This window comes from Dendropsophus ebraccatus, chromosome 7 (genome assembly GCF_027789765.1).
Source record: "Dendropsophus ebraccatus isolate aDenEbr1 chromosome 7, aDenEbr1.pat, whole genome shotgun sequence".
In the NCBI taxonomy this organism is placed as follows: Eukaryota; Metazoa; Chordata; class Amphibia; order Anura; family Hylidae; genus Dendropsophus; species Dendropsophus ebraccatus.
In genome coordinates this window covers 143,670,169-143,694,071 of record NC_091460.1, presented here as the reverse complement: position 1 = coordinate 143,694,071, position 23,903 = coordinate 143,670,169, and the positions used below count along the sequence as shown (strand labels likewise).

The 23,903-nt window shown below is 44.5% G+C and overlaps 1 protein-coding gene across 1 annotated transcript; it reads right to left on the bottom strand.

Moving 5' to 3' along the window:
- Positions 1-937: 937 nt before the first annotated feature.
- USP38 (ubiquitin specific peptidase 38) lies at positions 938-22,288 on the bottom strand. The gene is made up of 11 exons (XM_069978651.1): positions 22,078-22,288; positions 19,050-19,757; positions 18,045-18,180; positions 14,616-14,745; positions 12,100-12,201; positions 11,354-11,512; positions 9,337-9,530; positions 6,893-6,986; positions 5,734-5,840; positions 2,761-4,066; positions 938-1,823 (listed from the first exon to the last, which is right to left on the bottom strand). The coding sequence occupies exons 2-11, from the start codon at positions 19,729-19,731 to the stop codon at positions 1,662-1,664; spliced, it is 3,072 nt and encodes a 1,023-aa protein (XP_069834752.1). The 5' UTR covers positions 19,732-19,757; positions 22,078-22,288; the 3' UTR covers positions 938-1,661.
- Between the last annotated feature and the right edge of the window lie 1,615 nt (positions 22,289-23,903).

The window sequence follows — 23,903 nt, the reverse complement described above, 5'->3', positions numbered from 1 at the left end:
TTATCAGGGTTATACAGTTACTATACATTATATACCACATGCTGCTATACTGTACAGTAACTTATATATCACATATCCAGCTGCTGTGTTATCAGGGTTATACAGTTACTATACATTATACACCACATGCTGATTGCTATACTGTACAGTAACTTATAATATCAGATTCAGCTGTTTCTAAATGCTTGTTCTACATATAATTCAGAATAAAAAAAATATATATATATTATTTTTGGGTTGTGGAACCATGTGTCTGCATTTCAATATTTCCTTATAGGAAAATTTGCTTCAGTTTAAGAGTGGATTTGGATTACAAGCGCCATCCCAGAACGAATTATGCTCATAATTCAGGCACCGCTGTGTATAAATTTATATTATATATATATATATATATATATATATATATATATATATATATATATATATATATATATATATATATATACACACACACATACATACACACACACACACACACACACATATAGTTACCTCTCCGTGCTCCCAGTCTTCTCCTGTCCTCCAGACGTCGTGCTGCAGCTTCAGAGCAACCTGTCTGAGCTGACAGCCTGCTCAGCCAATCGTTGTCTGCGGCGGACCTGACAAGCTGCAGCACGACGTCTGGATGAAGCAGTGGGCAGAAAAAGACCGGGAATGTGAAGAGGTGACGTATAACAGTTTACTCAATTGTTAGCCATCGGCCGTGCATCACTATTACATGTAGTGATGCGGGGTCATCAGCCAATGATTTTGGTGTGGGACCTACGGAAACGATCAGCTGGCGATTGTAGTCATCAGCAGCTGATCATTGTCTCTATTACACTCAATCAGCCAATTATCGCTCCATGTAATAGGGCCCTTATCTTCAAATACAGCTCCCCGTGTGCTATAAGGACATATCAGCAGGTTAGATAAGAGAAAGACCGTAACATCGTGATTTATGGAACCACTGTTTTACTCCAGCAATAAAGTAACTTTAAGCCGCAATTCAGAATATTAACAATATAGAATACTTATATCACACGTGACAATCCAAAGGAATCTCCTCTTGATTTACAGTACTGCAAGGCACATACAGAACTCGCCCTCATTTACACAGTAGATGTACTCCCTGAAGTAGAACTTTTTTTAAAAATTAAGAAAACAATTTAGAAATACTATAAATTTAGCATTTTTGTTTTCTAATAAAAAAAAAATCGTAGAAGATCATGCATCGTCATAAAAAGTGATTTCACATCTTTATATACATGTTCTCTCTGACGCTTTACCATATTTTAGTGGAAAATACCCTGAACTGGATCAAAATGCAAACCATTATTGCTTTGGGCATTGGATGCTCCATAAAGCTTTCACTATTTCAGGAAAATGGAACACAAAACAATGAATAGTGAAAAAACTGGCGGTTTGACAGATCGCTACACTCTTACAATTGTAGTTCTAGAACTGGATATATAGGCAGCTTTCTTAAAGAGAAACACACGGATGCATATCCATTCAAGTGTACAAAGTTCTTGTGAATAGAAAGAAGCTGCCCATCAATTTAACCGATTGATTTCCGTCATGTAAAATGTGACGCCTCAGAACCGGGCTTCACAGTCTCATCGGCCACTGCGGTTTTCTCATCAGTGCATAATGGACAATACGTAGACAATCTGCTTTATTTAAAAGACAAGTCTGCCGATGGTGCTGAAGCCTCCTTCTCCACCGCCTCCAGTAGGACCACAGCTCCCAGGTGGGTCATTGTCATCAAAACCATTAGGTCGAAATGAGCAAGAAGCAGATGCCGCTTGTAGAGCGCGTGTGCGTGCATTGAGTTCTTGTTCCTAAAAAAAAAAAAAAAAAAAATTAATAGAAATATTACATTAAAATAAATAAATATTAATATGTATACACTTAAAAAAAAATTGAATAACATTTAATAATAAAATAAATAAATGCATACACACACCTACCTCTATATGGGAGAAAATAAATTAAAATAAAAAAAATAAATCAGTGAAAGTCTGGATGCTGAGACCCTGCTGGCTGTTTGAATAAGTGGGGAGAGGGAGAGAGAGAGAGGGAGGGAGACTATCTATCTTGGGCCCTCCAGCTGTTGCAAAACTACAACTCCCATCATGCCTGGACAGGCTGTCCAGGCATGATGGGAGTTGTAGTTTTGCAACAGCTGGAGAGCCCAAGGCTCCCTACCCCGTGACCTAGACCATGACTGATCAAAACTATTGAGATTTTCAAAATGACAACTGTCAGAATAAAATAGATGCGCTGTTACAGAGAATACCATGTGAAGGCAGGAGGCTGTACTATGTGAGGATATATTCTGTATACTCTGTGGATTTTATGCCGTACCAATATAAATATCTTAACAAAGTATAAAGGCATCAACATAACATCCGCAGTGTATACAGTACATGTGAACAGATCCTTAAAGGGAACCTGTCACTGGGGACGCGGGCACAGAGCCCACCTGACCCCCCTTGGATACTTACCCTTTCTGACGAGTCCCGGGGCGAAGATATCAGCGCCCGAAGCCGTGTGTGTGTGCCGCTGAGATGAGTCTGATGCCCATAGAGAATGGCTCAAGCCGCCATACTCTATGGGCGTCGGACTCACCTCAGCGGCGCGCGCGCACTTTCTGTCACCAGTTGATTTAAAAGAATTTTTGGGGGGTGAAGCCCCTTTGGTGAACTACTCCTAATTTTTTTCTTTTAATAAATTTGATTAGGTACAGAAATTTCCCTGGCAGGCGTGAGTTCTTACCTGTAAATAGAGCTTATTATCCTTTGTAATAGCATCCATCAGCTCCTTTTGAAGCGGGGGTTCTCCATTGACCCATAGTCCATGTGCAGAATTGGTCTGCACATTCTCTACCTCCCCGGCGCTGTGCTTCTTATAGATCAGCACATAAGCCGTGTCCTTCGGAAATCGACTCGTAATATTTAAAACAGACTGAAACGAGGTAAAAGTCACTCGACTGTCATTAAACAGAAACCATTCTTTTGCCACATCATTGCACGACTTTTCGGTTTCCTTGCCTACTATGTGACCCTGATGAGGAGCCAAGGAGCTGGTCTCAGGTCGGATACACCTGGCCGAGTTAGTGACGTTCCTCGCGTAGGAGTAATAATGGCCGCTTTCTGAAGAGGTGCCAGAATGGACCACAATGGAACTTAACACATAAGGGACAAGCTGCGTGCAGCATCGCTCTTCAGTGCCCGACGGCTTCAGCTTTTTGGCCAAATTTTCTCCGACATCCCGAACGTCGCCATCTTGATTCCAGTCCCCTGAAGAAGCCGCTGAGGTAGTTCTTTCTACTGGCAGCTCAAGCACCAGCGGAATGGACACGTTATCCAGAATTTTACGCCTCACATGACACTTTGGATCATATGAAAATCGTAACAGAGTTAATATGAGGTATTCCGGCTCTTCCAGAATTTGCATAGTCTTTTCGGCATTCTGGAGGGAAGAACACTTTTCGCAATAATAACGGTTTTCTCCATTAAGGATCTCGGGAGCTAAGAAATAGTTCAACAAGTCTGTGACCGACAGGGGTTTATCCCGCTGGCTGTTTCTACAAGAGTCTTTAGCGCAGTCTAAGGAGCCGTCACACACAGGGGCGTCCGATACACACAAACTATTGGCCTGAATTTCAGGCCGCGCAGACTTTGGCTTGGTTGAGTCTTTGTCGCCCCCTTCAGGTGAAGGCAGATTTACACTCGGTGATTCGGTTTCCGGTGCGACATCAATCTCTATACAATCGTCGTCTTTCTCTGGGGGGGAGCAGATCACGTTCGGGGCCGAAGGACAAAACGCTAAGGAAAGGTCAGAGAAGGCTTCTATCTTCTGGGAAGTGCTCCTGCAGTTTAGGCAGCAGATGTTGGTTTGGAGCTTTCCTCCGAACATGCTTTCTATCAGGGTTTTATCATCGCTGCTCCAGCTTGTGCTCTGGGGATGGGGAATAACATCAGCGCCTGAAGGCGAGGACGGCTGCGTATTACTATCAGTGATCATACTGTCCGGACTCCGCGAGCACAGCGCTCTCAGAGTCTTCTCCTCTTCGTGTAATCTGACAAAGAGCAAAGAGAAGTGCATTAGGATAAATGGAAAAAAAAAAAAAAAAAAAAAAATGATAACGTCTAAAGGGGTAGTTCACAAAAAAAATGTCTTTCAAATCAACTGGTGCCAGAGATTTGTAATTCACTTCCATTAATAAATCTCCAGTCTTCCAGTACTTATCAGCTGCTGTATGTCCTGCAGGAAGTGGTGTATTCTCACCAGTCTGACACAGTGCTCTCTGTTGCCACCTCCGTCCATGTCAGGAACGGTCCAGAGAACCAGCAAATCCCCACAGAAAACCTCTCCTGCTCTCCAGACTGGAAAGAATATACCACTTCCTGTAGGACATACAGCAGCTGATAAATACTGGAAGATTTGAGATTTTTTTTTTTATAGAAATAAATTATAAATCTCTGGCACCAGTTGATTTAAAATAATTTTTGGAGAGCTACCTCTTTATGATGGGATAAGGTTAATCATACTACACTGTATATAACCATACTCTAACCCACAATCACTATTTAGCTTTTTAAACTAATAAAATAAAACTATGAAATGTTTTCTTTTTAACAATGAGAAAAGAAACAATAAAATATTTTTAAATTGGTAGCAATTATAGAAAGTGCTTAATATACTTACACTAACAAAAGGAGGGGAAAAAAAAGACAGAAACAGAGTAAGGTGATAATATTGGTGAAGATGTGGGACGCTTATCTCCCAGTAGCTGAAGGTTGCTGGCAGCATATTATAACAGTCTGTACTTGGCTCATAGTACTCTTCCTCCTCCTCCTCCTACTACTACTGCAGACAGTCATGAGGGAGTTTAGTCTGTGAGGCCCAATAGGTGCACAAACCAATGTCAGTGGAATCTCTGCCCAGGACTGTAACATATTTGCTGCTATATAAATAATAGTATGAAAACTTGCCCGACAAGACAAACGTTTAGCTATAGGAGGATGTTACCGGGAGACTGATAATTGCACGTGATATACATTTGTAGAGAAAATGTATCTGTTACTCTGATGTGACAAGACTTATAAGGCTGGTGTCACAAAGGTTCCCTGGAATCTCTGGGTGTCCTGCTGACTGCTGCTACTTCTGAGATGGACGTGTCTTGGCAGTGACAGCCTGCTCGGCCAATCACGGAGTGAGATGGAACAGCACCGTGGCCAGTGACTGGCTGAGCGGGCAGTTACTGCGGTGATGAGCTCATCGGTGGATGTGGCAGAGGTCAGTAAGGGACTGGAGGAGCGAGGTGAGGTAAGAGTAAGATTTCTGTTATGTTTTATATAAGGACATGTGACAAGATACACAGGGTACAAGGTTATACTCCCTCAACGCCATCAAGTGGACGAGCTGTGAACTCGAATGGTACAAAGTTGTTGAATTAAAGCTGCACATTAAGAGGGGCATCAGCACGGCTATGTTATTGCCGTCAGAAAACCTCTCCTGCTCTCCAGACTGGAGAGAATACACCACATCCTGCAGGACATACAGCAGCCGATAAGTACTGGAAGACTGGAGATTTTTTAACAGAGGTAAATTAAAAATCTCTGGCCCTTGCTGGAAATATTTGATGTGAAAGAACAAAGTTTTTGGTGAACTCCCCCTTTAACACAGCCATGGGTCTATAGATGCAATACAAGGAAAATAATGTAACTGATGCTGCTACTCTACCTGTCTAAAAGAAATCGCAGGTACTCAGAACAATCTTGCTGAGATCGTGGAGTGAACCAAGGTGGTCTAGAAGCCTCAAAAAACACCTGAGGTGCATAGGCTTCCCTCTGTGTAGAAAAACAAACAGCAAACAATGTAAAAGGAAAGTCATTAATACATGTACTGAGTGATGGACAGATACCTAACATTACTATGCAACATAGAATACCGCCAGGGACCTCGAGAATCGGTCTTACAGGACCCCTCGCCATTAGTCGGCACCGCCCTTTAATATATGTACTGAGTGAGTATCAGATGGACAGATATCTAACATTACTATACAACATAGAAACATATGGAAAAATGTACCTGATAATTATTTCAACTTAAAGGGGAACTCTCAGCAGGTTAGATGAGTGTTAGGCTGGGTTCACACTACATTTTTGCAATCTGTTTTTTTGCAAAAAAAACGGATTGAAAAAATGGATGCGTGTGTATACATACTTTTGATCTGTTTTTTTATTGAATTCCATTATAAAAAAACTGATCCATTTTTTGTTTAACGTACACAGAAGTAAGATCAGCTATGTTTTCGTGTATGTTAAAAAAAACGGATGCGTTTTGATCCGTTTCTTTTTAAATAATGGAAGTCAGTGGAAAAAAACGTTTTAAAAAATGCACCAGTTTTTTTCCATCCGTTTTTCATCCTTTTTTTGCAAAAATGGATGAAAAAAAAAAAGGAATGATTTTCGTTTGAATTTTCGCAATAACGATTACATTTTAGCGATAATCGGCTTGTGTAAACGCAGGAAACGATCAAGCGACGAGCGAGAAATCGTTCATTTTGATCTTTCAACATGTTTTCAAATCGCCGTTGATCTTTGGCTAAAAATGCGCAGATCGCCTTGTGTAAAAAGTCTGTGTGAGATGGGCTTAAGCGGATCTTAAAACGATCGCAATAACGATTTTTCCAAACGATATATCATTCCGTATAACTGATAGTTATAAAAAGCACATCGTTATTTTGAAATCGTTATTCGTTCGAATGGGCGAATTATCGATTCATGTAAACGCAGCATAAGCACGGCACCCAGAGAAGAAACAGCCGTCTTCTCTATGAGATTATAACACGCAGAAAATCCAGCAGATCCTCATTGGTTTCCTTTCACTATTTTATTACCTGAGTATGAGCCAAGAACGCAAAAAGGTGCTGAAGCTTCTTCATCAGCGAGTTGCACCCATTCAAGTTAAGTGAGAGCACCTGCCTCCTAAAACTGAAAGGGTACAACATGAGTATGGGCACATAGTCCTGGGCATCCCCTCATTCTGGACTCCTCCACATCAATATACTTCAGGTATAAAACTAGACATTAATTACAAGTAAAAAAAAAAAAAAACCTATTTCCAACTACTAGTTATTCACACAACTAAGGGTGCCTTTCCACAGACAGATTAGTGAAGCCAAAGCCAGGAAGAGACTATAAACAGGAAACAGGTCATAAAGAAAAGAAAGATTTCTCCTCTTTTCAAATGCATTCCTGGCTTTGGCTTCAATCATCCGTCAGATTAATCTGTCTGTGTAAAGGCACCGGTACACTAAATAGTAATGCAGTAATCACAGATATGTGCAAGAGAAAGAAAAAACTTTAACGGGAACTCCTCCTGTTTCCTCTCCTATACACTCAAATGGAGAAGTTAGGCTTCCGTCACAGACAGCAGTTTTTTGGACACTGCAGTTTTTCAGCCAAAGCCAGAAGTGGATGCAACAGGAAGCAAAAGTAAAAGTCTTTCCTTTACATGCGCCATTCATTTCAAACTCACTCTAAGGGTAAATTTACACGGGCGGATCTGCAGCGGATTTAACGCTGCAAATTTGCAGCTAAATCGGCAGCGGATCGATCCCCTGTGAATTCCAATGCAATTACATACTCGCAGCGGGATTGTCAAGGATTGTCACAATCTGGCGGCATCTGAGGTTCCCGGCTCCCGCAGGTCCTGCACAGCCAATCAGTGCACGGACCCGCCACAGTTACTGATTAGCTGCATGGGACCTCCGGGAGCCTCAGACGTGGCTGGATCGTGGTGCCAGTAATGTATCATCCCGGGCGGCGGGGGTTAATGCGGCCGGCACTTACATACTGGCAGCAGGATCACAATCCCTCTGCAAGTATGTAATTGCATTGGAATTCACAGGGGATCGATCCGCTGCAGATTTAGCTGCGAATTTGCAGCATTAAATCCGCTGCAGATCCGCCCGTGTGAATTTACCCTAAGGGTGCCTTCACACTTAACACATCTGCAGCAGATTTCTCGCAAGTAGAGAAACAATGAGGAGGATGCTGTACCTGCATGAGCACGGAGGCCCCTTAAAACAGCTAATACTGATGGCATATCCTGAGGACTGGCCAATCATTTTGTAAAGCTGGATAACCACTTTAAGGCTATGTCCAAACATAGTACGTCCGTCAGTCCTTTGGTCGGCTTTTCTTCACTCACAAAACCGGGGATGGAACTGACGGGGCTGAATTATAACGGAAAGATGTGCGCGGTTTCAATGTTTTCAACTTATTCCTGGTTTTGGTTGAAAAAAGACTGACGGAGATATTATGTGTGAACATAGCCTGAGGCTGCTAGTAATCCTGGGATAAATCATTGCACTTTACAGCACCTAGAGTTTTCATGTCAAACAGAGGGCTGCTAAATGTCAATTATGTTCACAAGACGGCAATGAAAGTTTTATTTGAATACCAAAGTGTAACTGTATGTATATACAGAAAAGAAGGAAAACAGGAAAATGTATATACAATTACACTTCGCTATTTGAACAAAATTTGCCCCTAAAGTTTTATTTGGTACTTGAACCTTGTTCGGTATCTGAATACAATCACTATTGTAACTATTATGACTATTGTTCAGCAGACAGTTACTATGGTGTTGGACACCAAGGCTCACAGGAGCGGGGATACCTGTCACAATAATGGGAAACCCTGCTCTAAAGCGAGCTCCTGCACAACAACCTCCCTAGGCCTCCCTAGGCGACCGATGCACTCAGCTACATAGGAGACACGCCGGAAGCCTGGGGAAGGACAACGTAACTGCAGAAGCTCGGGACCCCCCCCCCCAATACACTTTATACTACCAGCAGTCCAGGAGGAGAAGAGCAGCTCCGGAGCTCCTGCACAGTAATATCCTTCCTCCCCAGGCGGCCGGTGTCTTCTATGCAGCTAAGTGTGCCGGCCTCCTGAAGGGGGAAGACATCACTGCGCAGGAGCACCATTTAGAGCAGGGATTCCCATCATTATGATAGGTATCACTGCTCCTTTACAGTAGGGAGTGGTGCACTGATAGTCTTTACACTCTGTGGGCCTGGCGCTCTGCACCTGACCGACAGAGTGAAAAAAAAAACCAATTAAACACATTTACATTCCTCCCACTGCTCTCCGCTCAAAGGGAGAGGGAAGGAAGCGGAGCCGCGCGTTTTTGCTCAGTGTGAACTGGTCTTAAAGCTGCAACAACAATTTCTGCTGTGCGTTTTGCTGAATGTGACAGCTGGAGGCTTGTCCGCTTACTCGGTATCACCACCACCACGGCTGCTTCACGGGATGTCAGCATTCAGGTACTTACTCTGTTGCCATAAAAAGTGCTTGTAAGACACTATTCATATAACACGTATTCCCCAGATTGACCAGCCCAGTTTTTCCAGTCTCTGATTTCCCCGACAGCCTGGGTAAACAGGATGCTAAAGCATTGGATTGAGATGTCCAGGCACTTTGGTTTAAAATAAGTTTAACCTTTTCTTCAGACGGTTTGGGTAAATCCTGCAAGACGACAAAAGAAGATCAACTCTACAATACAATAGGCTGTTACAGATGTAATACAGACTGGAGGGGGGGGGGGGGGGGGGGGATCATGTGACTCTACCACAAAGTGACCACCCACTCTGCACACGGTGACAGCATTTCTGCACCTTCATCTATTCATGCGCCTTTATGTGCATTCACCCATTTTCGTCGCTTGTACTGTAGTAGTGTATCTGTTGGGTGTGTTGTTTTTGCACCTTAATATAAGATTTGCTGCGCCAACCAGGCACCAAGTTTTTAATGTAAATAGATGATTTAGGCGCCTTACACTAAAGTGGACATGGACAAAACCAGGTGCTACCTGGCCAGCCGTCTTCTGAATTACCCTCAGGCTCCAGTGACTGGGGTGGGACACCACCACTGCAGTCACCTATTGGCTGAATGGGCTAAATCCCACTAGTCTGTGACGTCAAACCAGAGTCGTGATAAACCCAGAACTTGGGAGAAGATGATAGCCGACGTGGCCCGGGAACTCAGTGATGCATCGCAGCATGGGCACCGGGTGCAGTAAGCATATTGGCTTGTGTATTCCCACCCCCTGCCCGTAATGAATTTTGCCCCTTCCCCCGTCGGATTTCTCCTTTAAATTGTTTGGGTTAGATAAGAGGAAAAGAGAAAAGTGAACAAGTCCAGTTAGAAAAGACGCCCCCTGTGAGTCACTGATGTAACTGTACTGTAATCTCTTACTGGGTCTATACGGTCTTCAGTCGTATTGATAATGGTCATGATGTGTTAGTATTATTTAGGCCTTATGTGGTGGAAGCATTAGTAATCTCTTTTTGGGTATAGGGTGTTTAGTTCTTTTTTTTTTTTAGAAGTGCCTAAATTTACCAATAACGCATGGAAGCAACAGTTTCTCCGGGTACAAAGAATTATAATAACGTATTTTGTGCGCAGTGATCTGCAGTTTTTTTAATGATACCAGTTTGGGTTGGACTGAATGTTTTGTTTGCTTTCTATTCTATTTTACCTGATATGTGGCCATGATATGGCATTATTTTTCACTTCCACCGATCACCATGCTGGATCAATAACAATTCCGCACGTGGCGATAATAAATATCTTTTGGTGTTTTTTTTTTACATTTCTTTATTTGAAATAGGGGAAAGGGGGGGGCGCTAGTTGAACTTTAAAGAGAAGCAAACCGCATGATTGTGCTGATATGGTTCCCTCCAGCACCGTATAGAGATATTGTACAGCTCACGGCACGTACCGACCAAAGCAGCAGCTTTAGTAAGGAGAAACAGAAGTTTTATTCTGCTGCATGAGGTCGGGATAGGGGCGGCAACTAGACATCTGGGTGGGGAGTGTCCTGTGACTAGTCACCACTCTCTGCCTGCTGGCATCGAGATGATTGGCCACTAACAGGTCTCCCTGCCTGTCAATCATCCCTACAATGCACACTGACAGGCAGAGAGTGGTCACTAGTTAAGAACTTGAAAAATAGATCTCAAAAATGTAATTCAGCTGAACAAAAAATTGTATGGTCAGTAAGGCTGGGTTCACACTATGTTTTTTTCATCTGTTTTTACAAAAAACTGACGGAAAAATGTATTTGCATCGGTTTTGATCCATTTCTCCCATTGATTTCTAATATAAATAAAAAAAAAGGATCAAAACGCATCTTTTTTTTAACCTACACAAAAGTGGTTGATCAAGTTTTCGTGTATGGTTAAAAAAAACAAACAAAAAAAAACGGATCTAAACGGATGCACACAAACGCATGAACAGCTGAAAGTTTGTAGTGTGGACGCAGCCTAACCATATATTGGAGAAATCACCTTAAGAGCTTCCAGAATAGGCTCGTAAAGGTCAGGAAATCCAGAATAATGATAGATCATACAGTGCATCAATTCTGAAAACTGGATGAGGAAGGTCGTGCTAGACGGGAGACCATCGCTCTTAAAGGACTGAACCAAGTTAACAACATGGGGGACAATCTAAAATGGGAAAAAAAGAAAAACAAAATAAAATGAGTTGCTGCTGAACAAGATAAGATATTTATGTGTTACCATCATCATATGTCTACAATTCCTTTATGATGATCTAAATCAGGGATGTCATACTCAGGCCCTCCAGCTGCTGCAAAACTACAACTCCCATCATGCCTGGACAGCCAAAGTGTAAGCTTCGGCTGCCCAGGCATGATGGGAATTGTAGTTTTGTAACAGCTGGAGGGCTGAAGGTTCCCCACCCCTGACGACTGATGTGCACTACATGTGACCGAGCCCCTCCGCCCAGTGTCCACCACTGAGCCTGTATATGTCTATGGAGGACACAGGGAGCCATTGTCGGCCATTTTATAGACGGAAACAAAACAGAGCAGGGCAGCACAGCCTGGAGGAGAGGAGTCTGAATTAAGCTTTATGAGGTACACAGGGAGCTGCTGTCAGTATACAGTATTAGTAACTGTACTCAATGTATATACTGACTTATTTTACTATATAGTGGCCAACCCCTTTAAGCCCGGCGCAAAAAAAAACGTTGGCCAGAGAAAAGAAATACAAAAAAAAAAAGGGGGTCTCACCATGTGAAAAGCCTCTGGAGAATGCTGAAAGCTCAGTAACATGTGAGACAGAACAGCCAGAGCGCCGGGCCGAACCAAAGGAAACCACAGTCTGTTAAAGACCTAAAAAAAAAAAGCAAACAGATAAAAGGGTAATAAACAAATCAACAGTGAAATATTCCGCTAAGGTCCCAGAGAAAGTGCTGATACACTTGTATACGCTGCCGGCTAACCAATCAGAGGAGTCTGACATCACATGGCAGCAGGTCACATGGTCAGTCTACGGTTTATTCTTCTATCATTCAATTCGTAATCAAGTATATTCCTAGATACCACCACAAACCTTTATAGAATATAATGATTTATTGTTACAAACAGGAAAGCATAACCCCAATGTCCTCAGCAAAGACTTAAAGGGAATGTGTCACCTAAACTACAGTCAGATACTAAAACGTGTTCTTTTATTCTAACCTGTTTCTATTTCCTGTCTGTAATTTTTTTTTATTTCACTATTTATACATTGTTATAGGGGCGGCCATATTGCCTGGGTTGTTCTTAACAGCATTTAGTGACATGCTTTATATTAAGACTCATGGACATAGACCACAATAAACAGACATTACTGAGCGCGCTCTGTGACCTGTGAAGAGGTCATTCCACAGGGAGCTGCTATTGTCGCCTCTATCTACAGGTGTCACATGACGCTGCAATGCTGTACAGATCACTTTACAGCAGCCTCCTCTTATCACCACAGACACAACAGGAAGTCTCAGCTTAGTTTAAGCCCCGGTGGTGAAAATAAGAATTGCAAGATATTAGTATTATTTTATAATATAGATAGAAAAATAGAAAAAAAAAAGTTACCAAAAATTCCTAAAAATATGTTAACCATAAAAACTTTATACAATAAGTTATATTCTGATGACACCGTCCCTTCAAGCTGTATTTTACAAATGCCGTCTCTTTCCTATTTGTTTTTTTTTTATAGCCGTAAGCACTTTGTTTTGTATGGGAATAGGAGGGCACCGGGAGTTTGATAAATTCCTTGGGTTTCTATACATTTTTCTTTATCTTCCTTTAAACGTAGAACACAATATGGAAGCAAAGAAACAATACTATGCCGTTTAAGAACATGGACTAGTCAGCAACACTTTGTCGGCCTTCACCATTGCAGCCATTGTGTTTCAGTAACTAATGTCATCAGCACAAACTGCAAAAAGGTCTAAGTGTAAAGAAAAACTCAGCAAAATAGATGGTGGACACTGGTGCACAATGCCTTCCCTTCCCGACGGACACATTCTGGACAACAGTTTGCTATTGTTAAACTTATCTCTGCGACGCGGTAAAGGGCTTTTCTGATGAAACTTCAAGCTGTCAAAGAAAGTCTAATCGGCTTTGTAAAAGTAGCTTAAACACAGACAATCCTTACCCACCCTCATTCTGGTTAGAAAAAAATGGAAAAGGTAGTGTGGTGCAGGTAACTATTTTAGAGTCAATGCACAACAATTATATCGCATGTAGAGCCAAAAGTCTGGTGCATCCGGCATTGTAAATGGGCGATTATATTTTAAAGTGTAACTGTCATTTTATCAGACAATAGGCCTCTTTCCGTATTCACACGGGAGTTTCCCAGCCCGCCCCCCCACAATAAAGCCATCTTTATTACAGAGGATCAAAGTGAATACAGTGCTGAGTCCATTATAACCTATGGAGAGGGGAGGGGCTGAGGGGGGGATGAGTAAGCAAATAGAGCAGAGAAGCAGCTGTACACTTTGGAGACTGTCTGGATGCTGGATTCAGAGCTTGGTGAGAGAAGATTGCAAGATGTTGTGCTGTGCAGGGCTGCCTTTTCTCCTCTCTGTGCTCACTCACTCCCCTCAACCCCTCCCCTCTCCATAGAGCATAGTGGAAACAGAAATCCTGCTTCTCCTGAAGGGGGGAGGTAGGAAAACAGCTTTTTAAATACTTAAAATCGCTTGAATTATTGATACTTGATTGATTTCTGAAAAGTGACTTTTTAAGGGTATAAACCCACACAGCGTATACGCAGCAGATATGCAACAAATACGCAGCAGATTTGTTGGTACAGATTTGATGCTGTGTTCAGTTATTTAGATCTAATCTGCTGCGAGTTTGCTGGGAGTTTGCTGCGTATCACAGCAGTAAATACGCTGCATATACGGTGTGTGGGTTTATACCCTAAAGGAATATTAGTGATCCCAGCATCCCATTCACTCTGCTATCCTCAGCAGTCCCTGAATACAGCAGGAGCAGTGTGTATGCTCCACCACGGCTACATTCACCGAGTGACCAAGACAACCATGTTCTTGTGTCCAGTGGGGTTCCCAACAATCAGACCCCCACCCTGGCATATCTACCGTCATGGAGCCCATCTACTAATAAGCCGATTCTGGCTTTTGTAAGCTGGGGAGAGATCTCTAACTCCATCCTGCAGGCCGTACTCTCTACTTAAAACAAAGTATTTTTCACTCTAAGCTGTACAAGCTGAGATGGAACAGATGTAGCGGTTTACATACCAATTCAATCTTAAGCAACGTGACATCGATGAGAATAGTAAATTTCTGGACAGCGGCCAGTCCCTTCAGCAGAGCGATCACCCATGTCTCCACATGCTGTGCTAGAGGCCAGGAGAGCCAGTCAATCATCCTGAAAGAGAGGGACAGCATGTACTGTGAGGAACTCTCCCGCCTGAGACTCGAAGTCTAATTAGAGGATTTGTCTAATGATAGATGTCCTAATGAGCCGGGCCGGTGAACATGCTTCTGGATCACTCCGGCAATGCTGCACAACGTCAGCGCGGCCAACAACCAAGTCTCTCTCGGGCAGCAAAACCTCAAGCGGCGTTCAACCCAGGAACAGACATGGCCGCTGAGAACTGAACGTTTATATGAAATGATGTGAGAACGAACAAATACAAACGGGTAGACTAAGTCAGCTCACATTGAGGCCGGGTTCACACTACATTTAATAAGCTTTTTCCCCAAAAAACTGATGAAAAAAAAAATAAAAAATGGAATCATTTGTGTGCATTAGTTTTGAACAGTTTTTCCATTGACTTCCATAATTAAAAAGAAAACAGATCAAAACACTTTTTCAGTTTTTATTTTTCTTTAACGTCGACTATGTTTTTGTGCACATTAATTTTTTTTAAAAAAAGATGCATTTTGATCCTTTTTTATAATGAAAGTTAATGGAAAAACAGATAAAAACGTACACACACAAATGCATCTGTTTTTCTATCCGTTTTTTGTAAAAACGGATGGGGGGAAAAAAAAAAAAAAAAAAACAACATGAACCCAGCCTCATTTCTCATTTTAAAATGGTGGTAAATTTGGATTGATGTTTTAGGCTCTGTTCACACTATGTAAAACAGCGGCCGTTGTTTTACATGTCCCTCCGGCCGATACTGCATTATCGGCCGCAGGAACATTATTTAAAGCCCACTGAAATCTGCTGGCCATATAGAAGTGCCTGGAAATCAATTAACCATTCGCTTTCCATGCGCAGTACAGCCGGCGGGACAGCCACATAGCGTGTGAACTGTCAATTATTTGCACGGACTGGAAATTATTGACAGGTGAATTATTTCCACAGCTGTATTACACAACAGCCGTTGTTTGCATTGATTTCAATGTAACACTTTTATTGCAAAAACGGCTGTTGCTTTAACTGGCAACAACGGCCGTTCGTCGTAAAAAAAAATACATTGTGTGAACATAGCTTCAGTTAGCAAATCCAAATAAATCATAAACTAAGTAATTCCCTATTGCTCAGAAACACTGAATTAGGGTGCCTCCACATCTACCGGATCCGCAGCGGGTCTCACTTCTGCGGATTCCTAGCGAGAACCGCTGCGGATCCGGTACCACTCACCCCTATGATAGCACATACTCGCAGCGGGATTGACATCCCACTGTGAATATGTGCTTTAACCCCCAGCTGTCCGCAGCCCCGCCGCTGCATCACCCATCCCCGGCCGCATCAGCCCATCCCCGGCCGCATCCTGCAGCTGATCTGAGCGGGACCGGAGCTAGGATGCGGGCTGCTGGATGCGGCCGGGGATGGGGGATGAGGGCTGCTGGATGCGGCCGGGATGGGCTGATGCGGCCGGGGATGGGGGATGCGGCGGTGCTGCAGACAGCGGGGGGGTTAAAGCACATATTCACAGCAGGATGTCAATCCCGCTGCGAGTATGTGCTATCATAGGGGTGAATTGATACTGGATCCGCAGCTGATTTCGCTGCGAATCCGCAGAAGTGAGATCAGCTGCGGACCTGGTAGGTGTGAAGGCACCCTTAGAACGTTTCCCAGCCTCCACTGAGGCGTCTTCTCATGTGTAACTAGGACGTACCATATGACTGCAGGATTACTGTCCCCATATCATACACTCTCACCCCCAGTATTTCTGCTGCGTCACCTGTCTCATCCCAGCTCTGCATTTCAATACTGCAGGTGGGTCACATGAATTCTAATCAGCCGCCATCTTCACTTTCACACTTCATCCTGCTCTGGGCTCTACTATCAATCCCATGATGCATCAGCACAGCATCACATGGGCAGCTAGAGTCAGTGTCATCTCTGCCTGCTGGTTGGATGCCATTGCAGTGTCCCAGAGTGGGTGTGGCCCCTGCTATGTTTCTTGCCCACCTGTGGTAAGGTACCATTGCGTAGGACCCTCTGGGTGAAGTGTAGCTGCGCTCTGTGTTTCCTATTTCTGCCTTCACTTCCTGTTTTCTGCCATTAAACGTCACTGTATTGTATGTATGCCAACCAATCCCTGAGCCGGATTCCTCACAGCACCTCACCAATCACTGGCCAGCGTTAGGCCGAGAAGCTGAGATTTAAATGGGTAGTGCGGCGCTAAACAATTATTCACCAAATAACACATTACAAATTACACAACTTCGTAATGTATGTTATGCATGTGAATGGCCCCCCTTCCCGTGTTTCCCCCCACCCACAAGTGTGGTGCATTATAATCACCGCATTCGTGTTGACCCGTCCGCCATCTTGGGACAATGATGTAGCCAATCGCGGCTGAGCACAGTTATGACGCGGCAGAGGGGGACCGGCATGAAGGACGGATGGAGCGGGTCGGTCGGCCTCCCGAAGACTACGTCATTGTCCCAAGATGGCGGACGGGGGTCGACAAAAGAGATGCGGTGAGTATAATGCACCACACTTCTGGGTCTAAGGTGGGGGGGGGGGGGGGGGGGGGGCATTCACATATATAACATACATTACAAAGTTGTATAACTTTGTAATGTGTGTTATTTTGTGAATAATTGTTTAGCGCCGCACTACCCCATTAAAGTATTATAAGTATTATTCCTTCAGCAAGTACCCAGCTCAGGGATTGTGTTTAATCCTTTATTTATTGTGACTCTACTGGAAAAGGAGAACTGAAAACTCTCTATTGCATTTGAGGATTTACTGTAAATTGGTTCCTGTTCAAGTTTTACAAAGACTCTAATTTCTTCAGACTACACCTATACTAAAAAGTGTGTGTTGGTGTATCAAGGGGTGGGCACATAGGCACATACCACTCCTGGCCACCGTGACAAGTGCCTCAGGCACACCACCATCTTGCCCAGCTATATACCACCACACTATAATAATCCTTACCTCTATATCAGGGGGGTCAAACTCAGGCCCTCCAGCTTCTGCAAAACTACAATTCCCATCATGCCTGGACAGCCAAAGCTTATCTCACATATCCAGGCATGATGGGAACTGTAGTTTTGCAACAGCTGGGGAACCAGAGTTTGACTCTCCTGCTCTATATTCTCCTAAATAAGCTAAGATAGCATAACTATGCAAACAGTGAGGCTGCGCTGTCGTCTCCTCCATTATAACTGGGCGACAGGAGCCGTATAGTCAGCGTCTTAGTGAAGGGGTTGGAGTTGTCCGTGTAAAGCAGCGATCGATCCTTTCATGTGCTGTACCTGCAGAGAGCTTGAGTCATGCTTGCATCCTTTACGTTAGGATCGGTGGTCAAACTTCTAATGAGGACAGTGATCATTTGTAAAGGAATATGCTGCACCAGGCTGGCCAAGGCGACGGACGGCTCAAAGGAAGCATCTGAAAGGAGAAGGAAAATATGAAACATTTGTGTATATATCTATATATCTATATATTAATTAAAAAATGCAGACTCCAATCATTGGATGCAAAATGCACCAGAAAGTAAGGGCTCTATTACATGGGGTGATTATCGTGCAAATTATTGTTGCATCATTCGAATTTAAAGTGTCACTGCCATTTTATTTTGCAGAAATCAATAGTCCAGGCGATTTTAAGAAACTTTGTTATTGGGTTTATTAGGCAAATCTGCCATTATCTGCATTCAAAAAGACTTTCCTCAGGTCCCCCCCCCCTCTCATTCACTGCTCATCACCAGGAAATCTCAACTCTTTTACATCAGTCGGATCCTGTCTGTTCTATGGAGGGGGGAGGGGGAGATTAGTCGCCAGCAGAGAACAAAGGATTACACAGTGGGAGCTGTGTGGAAGCCGGTATTCAGAGGTCAGTGCTGACTGTCAGAGGAGATAGCTGGTGATGTAACTGTAAATTAACTCTTTGTTGTTCTGTTTTGGTGCCACATCTCCCTCCACCCCTCCACTCTTCATAGAGAACAATGAAGACAGGGGGGAGAGCTTTCAACTGCTTTCTTATGATAAAAATGCATTTTTCAGCTAATAAACCCAATTACAAAGTTTCTTAAAATCGCCTGTACTATTGATTTCTGCAAAAAAAAATTTAAACGACAGTGACACTTTAAGACTGACGTATTCGTACACCACTCTTGATAAAGGCCCCATATAGTGTCCACTAGTTCAGCTCCGATAGACCGTTCCACAGAGAATCTATGCAGAATGGGTGCAGACATGATTCCTGGCAGCCATTGGATATAAAGAACACGACACAAAGCTTTGCATCTCTGGACGTACCTGTGGAGGAAATAATAGCAAAGACTTCTTGCAGGGATGGGAGTAAAGTGCACGGTTCGGCCTTCCAGATATTCTGCAGCAAGCTGCTGACTTTGGTGACTTGAGACACATATTCCCGCAGTTCCTTTTCCAGTGTTGAAATGCATTGGAAATGTCCGATGGTCCGAACAAGCTGCTGGCAAAAGGCGACGGACATTTTCCCCTTCGGGACGCATTGTACAAAGTCACTCAGCAGCTCGCTCAACCTGGCACACAAGAACGGCTCCGGCCTCTCACACACTATCCGCAGGACCTCCACCTGGAGGACGGCAAAAATGTCCAGAACCGAGGGGCAGCTCATGATGAGCTTGAGTCCGCTGTGGATATAGTCAATGACGGCCACGTCTTTCCGCTCCAAGGAGCCGTAGCCTTCCTGCAGAAGCGTCAGGACAAAGTTCCTGTTGAAGAAGTTCTCAAACTCTGCCCGGTGATACCTTGCATAGGCCTCCAAAACCTGGTGCCCCACCTGCTTCTGAAAGCCGTCCTCCCCCTCCAGCATCAGCCGGGTGGTCAGCGAGAACATGGCCTTACACTGCTCCTCATTGATAGAGTTCTCAGCAGATTCCACCACTTTTTTTACGATCACTTTCTTCAGGTTTATTGGATGAGAAGAGGTCACTAATCCTTCCAGAATCTTGTCCATTTTGACCCAAAAAGCAAGACTTGCATCTAGAAAATAAGGACAGCGTTCAGACAAGGTCAATGATGTTATGTTACACTGTTAGATATTAAAGGGGTACTCCGGCGAAAATCTTTTTCTTTCAAATCAACTGGTGTCAGAATGTTATACAGATTTGTAATTTAATTTTCCAGTACTTATTAGCTGCTGTATGTCCTGCAGGAAGTGGTGTATTCTCTCCAGTCTGATGCAGTGCTCTCTGCTGCCACCTCTGTCCATGTCAGGAACTGTCCAGAGCAGCAGCAAATCCCCATAGAAAACCTCTCCTGCTCTGGACAGTTCCTGACATGGACAGAGGTGGCAGCAGAGACCATTTTAGGTGCCAGTCACTAAGAACATCAATAGGAAATATGCCAAATAGTCAGGGGCCATCAGCATAATACTGCATAATAGGTGCACTGGCTAAGACGACGATGATGTAGCGTCATCCTTACCCCACCATAAGGCTAGATCAGGCGAGGTTCAGTCAGCGTCGGAGTTTGTGCTTGGGGCCTCGGACGCAGAGTTGGTTCGGCATTGCTAAACAATATCGACCGTCAACCCCAACAGATGGAGCCCTTTGATTTTAATGTGGTCCATCAGGTTCCCAGCTGGCGTTTACTATTTCATTTGATTTTAAAGGGGTTCTCCAGCGCTACAAAAACATGGCCACTTTCTTCCAGAGACAGCACCGCTCTTGTCTCCAATTTGGGTGGAGTTTTGTTATGCTGCCTTTACACGGAACGATTATTGTCTGAATTTTCGCGATAACGATCGATGCACAAGCGATAATCGTTCCGTGTAAACACAGCGAACGATCAAGGGACGAGCGAGAAATTGTTCATTTTGATCTTTCAACATGTTCTCAAATCGCCGTCGGTCGGTCGCCTAAAATTCGCAGATCATTCCGTGTAAACAGTCTTCCAAAGATTCACCCTATGTGTGAGATGGGCTTAAGCGATCGCAATACTGATTTTTCTTACGAATTTTCTAACAATTTTTCCAATGATTTATTCATCTAAACGCTGATCATTCTAAAAAACAAATTGTTGCTTTAAAATCGTTAAACAATCGACTGGGCGAATTATCGCTCCGCGTAAATGCAGCATTCACACGTGCGTAGTAACAGGTCTAATAATGGCAATATATATATATATATATATATATATATATATATATATATATGTATATATATATAGTGAGACTGTAACATAGGAATGCAATGAGTTGCACAATTAACGTGACTCTGCAACTCGGGAGAGAATACCAGCAGCAGCAGCAGCACATCTGATCATCGCCCCCTAGAGGAAAAACAACCAAACATGAAGTTGCTCCATGGGGAACCCACACACAGAGCTCAGCTATAGCGATAAGTGAATCTGTCCTCAACGTTCCCTGAACCCTCAGCGTTTGTTTCCCGGCGGCTGCAGAAGTTAGATGCCGCCCAGGGCTGTAAGGGAAACTTGTATCCATGTTTTCCAGAACTCTCTAGAGCGGCATCCAACTTCTGCAGCCACAGACGCTGAGGGTTCGAGTTCAGATAATGGTGGCAAACTCAAACATTTTGACAGGTTCACTTAACACTGCTCAGCAAACCTATAGATACAGATATTAAAGGGGTATCCCACTCAGACATAACTTCTGATATGTTGCTGCCCATGGGGAGACTAACAATTCCTTCCTTACTTGTTATTATCTATTTAGTCTCCTTCCCCCAGTTCTCAGCTGCTGCTTTCTGCTGAAGACACAAAAATCTCTGTGTGAGCTTTTCTCTCTGTCTCCCCTTCCTCCCTTCTGAGACGGCTGATGTAAACAAGTCCCTGGCAGGCTGTATCTGCAACACTGTAGCTTCTTTGTTCTTTTCTGGAAGGGTTAATCATCAGCAACTTGACCTCAGAATAACCCTGCCAGCATTACAAAGAAGCTATGTTGCAGATACAGCCTGCCAGGGCTATAGCAGATGACTCTATACTGGCCTCATGGACTCTATATTCCTGTACATATGAGGACATATATATATATATATATATATATATATATATATATATATATATATATATATATATATATATCTAGCAGATGACTGGAGCACCGCAGGAGGCCGCACAGGAGAGACGCATGCTGCCAGTGTGAACAGATCCTAGATAACCGCAGTGGATCAGACACACTGACTTCCTGTGCGGTAGCTCTGCTGACCCGGCGGCAGTGTACGGGCTCCCCGGCCTCCAGCATGACTGGGCACAATCCCCCGGCAGCAGCCGCGCACCCAGCTCCATCGTCCTCCCTTCCTAAGCATTAGGGACACGGCGGCCATCCCGTCAGCACACTCACCTGTCAGCGGCGCGGCACGGCTGGGCCTGGAGCTCCAGCATCAGTCGTCGGCTGACTGACTGACTGACTGACTGACTGACCCAGCGACGGACGCGCAGCCCCAGGATCTATCACCGCTAATCGCCACCGTAGATGCTATTTCCAAGTGAGCTAAAGGACCTCTGGTGACATCATGCCCATGTGACCAACTTCTTGTGTGGGCGGAGCTATCCTCAGTCGGTAGATGCTATTTCCAAGAGAGCTAAAGGACCTTTGATGACGTCATGCACATGTGACCAGCTTTTTGTGTGGGCGGAGCTATCCCCAGTCTCAGTGCTCGCGGGCTATTGCTCAGGTAGTTAAAGGACCTGAGATGACATTATGACCATGTGACCAGCTTCTTGTGTAGGCGGAGCTATCCGTACTTGGTATAGCCCACTTATTTAAAGGACCTTTGATGACATCATGCCCATGTGACCAGCTGTTAGGGTGGGCGGAGCTATCATCAGTCTGCTTATTCCTGGGCTTTTCTTCAGCACTGAGCAGATAGTGTGGATTAGATTGATAGAGTTTGCTGTATCTTGGACTGACTGTGCAGTAGAATATGATCCACAGGAGATGAGGGGGCTGTATTGTTATGTGATGTTCTGCAGGGACAGGGGTCTGTACTGGTATGTGATGTTCTGCAGGGGCTGGTGGCTGTACTGATATGTGATGTTCTGCAGGGACAGGGGGCTGGTGGCTGTACTGGTATGTGATGTTCTGCAGGGACAGGGGGCTGGTGGCTGTACTGATATGTGATGTTCTGCAGGGACAGGGGGCTGGTGGCTGTACTGGTATGTGATGTTCTGCAGGGACAGGGGGCTGGTGGCTGTACTGGTATGTGATGTTCTGCAGGGACAGGGGTCTGTACTGGTATGTGATGTTCTGCAGGGGCTGGTGGCTGTACTGATATGTGATGTTCTGCAGGGACAGGGGGCTGGTGGCTGTACTGGTATGTGATGTTCTGCAGGGACAGGGGGCTGGTGGCTGTACTGGTATGTGATGTTCTGCAGGGACAGGGGGCTGGTGGCTGTACTGGTATGTGATGTTCTGCAGGGACAGGGGGCTGGTGGCTGTACTGGTATGTGATGTTCTGCAGGGACAGGGGGCTGGTGGCTGTACTGGTATGTGATGTTCTGCAGGGACAGGGGGCTGGTGGCTGTACTGGTATGTGATGTTCTGCAGGGACAGGGGGCTGGTGGCTGTACTGGTATGTGATGTTCTGCAGGGACAGGGGGCTGGTGGCTGTACTGGTATGTGATGTTCTGCAGGGACAGGGGGCTGGTGGCTGTACTGGTATGTGATGTTCTGCAGGGACAGGGGGCTGGTGTCTGTCCTGGTATGTGATGTTCTGCAGGGACAGGGGGCTGGTGGCTGTACTGGTATGTGATGTTCTGCAGGGACAGGGGGCTGGTGGCTGTACTGGTATGTGATGTTCTGCAGGGACAGGGGGCTGTACTGGTATGTGATGTTCTGCAGGGGCTGGTGGCTGTGCTGGTTTGTGATGTTCTGCAGGGGCTGGTGGCTGTACTGATATGTGATGTTCTGCAGGGACAGGGGGCTGGTGGCTGTACTGGTATGTGATGTTCTGCAGGGACAGGGGGCTGGTGGCTGTACTGGTATGTGATGTTCTGCAGGGACAGGGGGCTGGTGGCTGTACTGGTATGTGATGTTCTGCAGGGACAGGGGGCTGGTGTCTGTCCTGGTATGTGATGTTCTGCAGGGACAGGGGGCTGGTGTCTGTCCTGGTATGTGATGTTCTGCAGGGACAGGGGGCTGGTGGCTGTACTGGTATGTGATGTTCT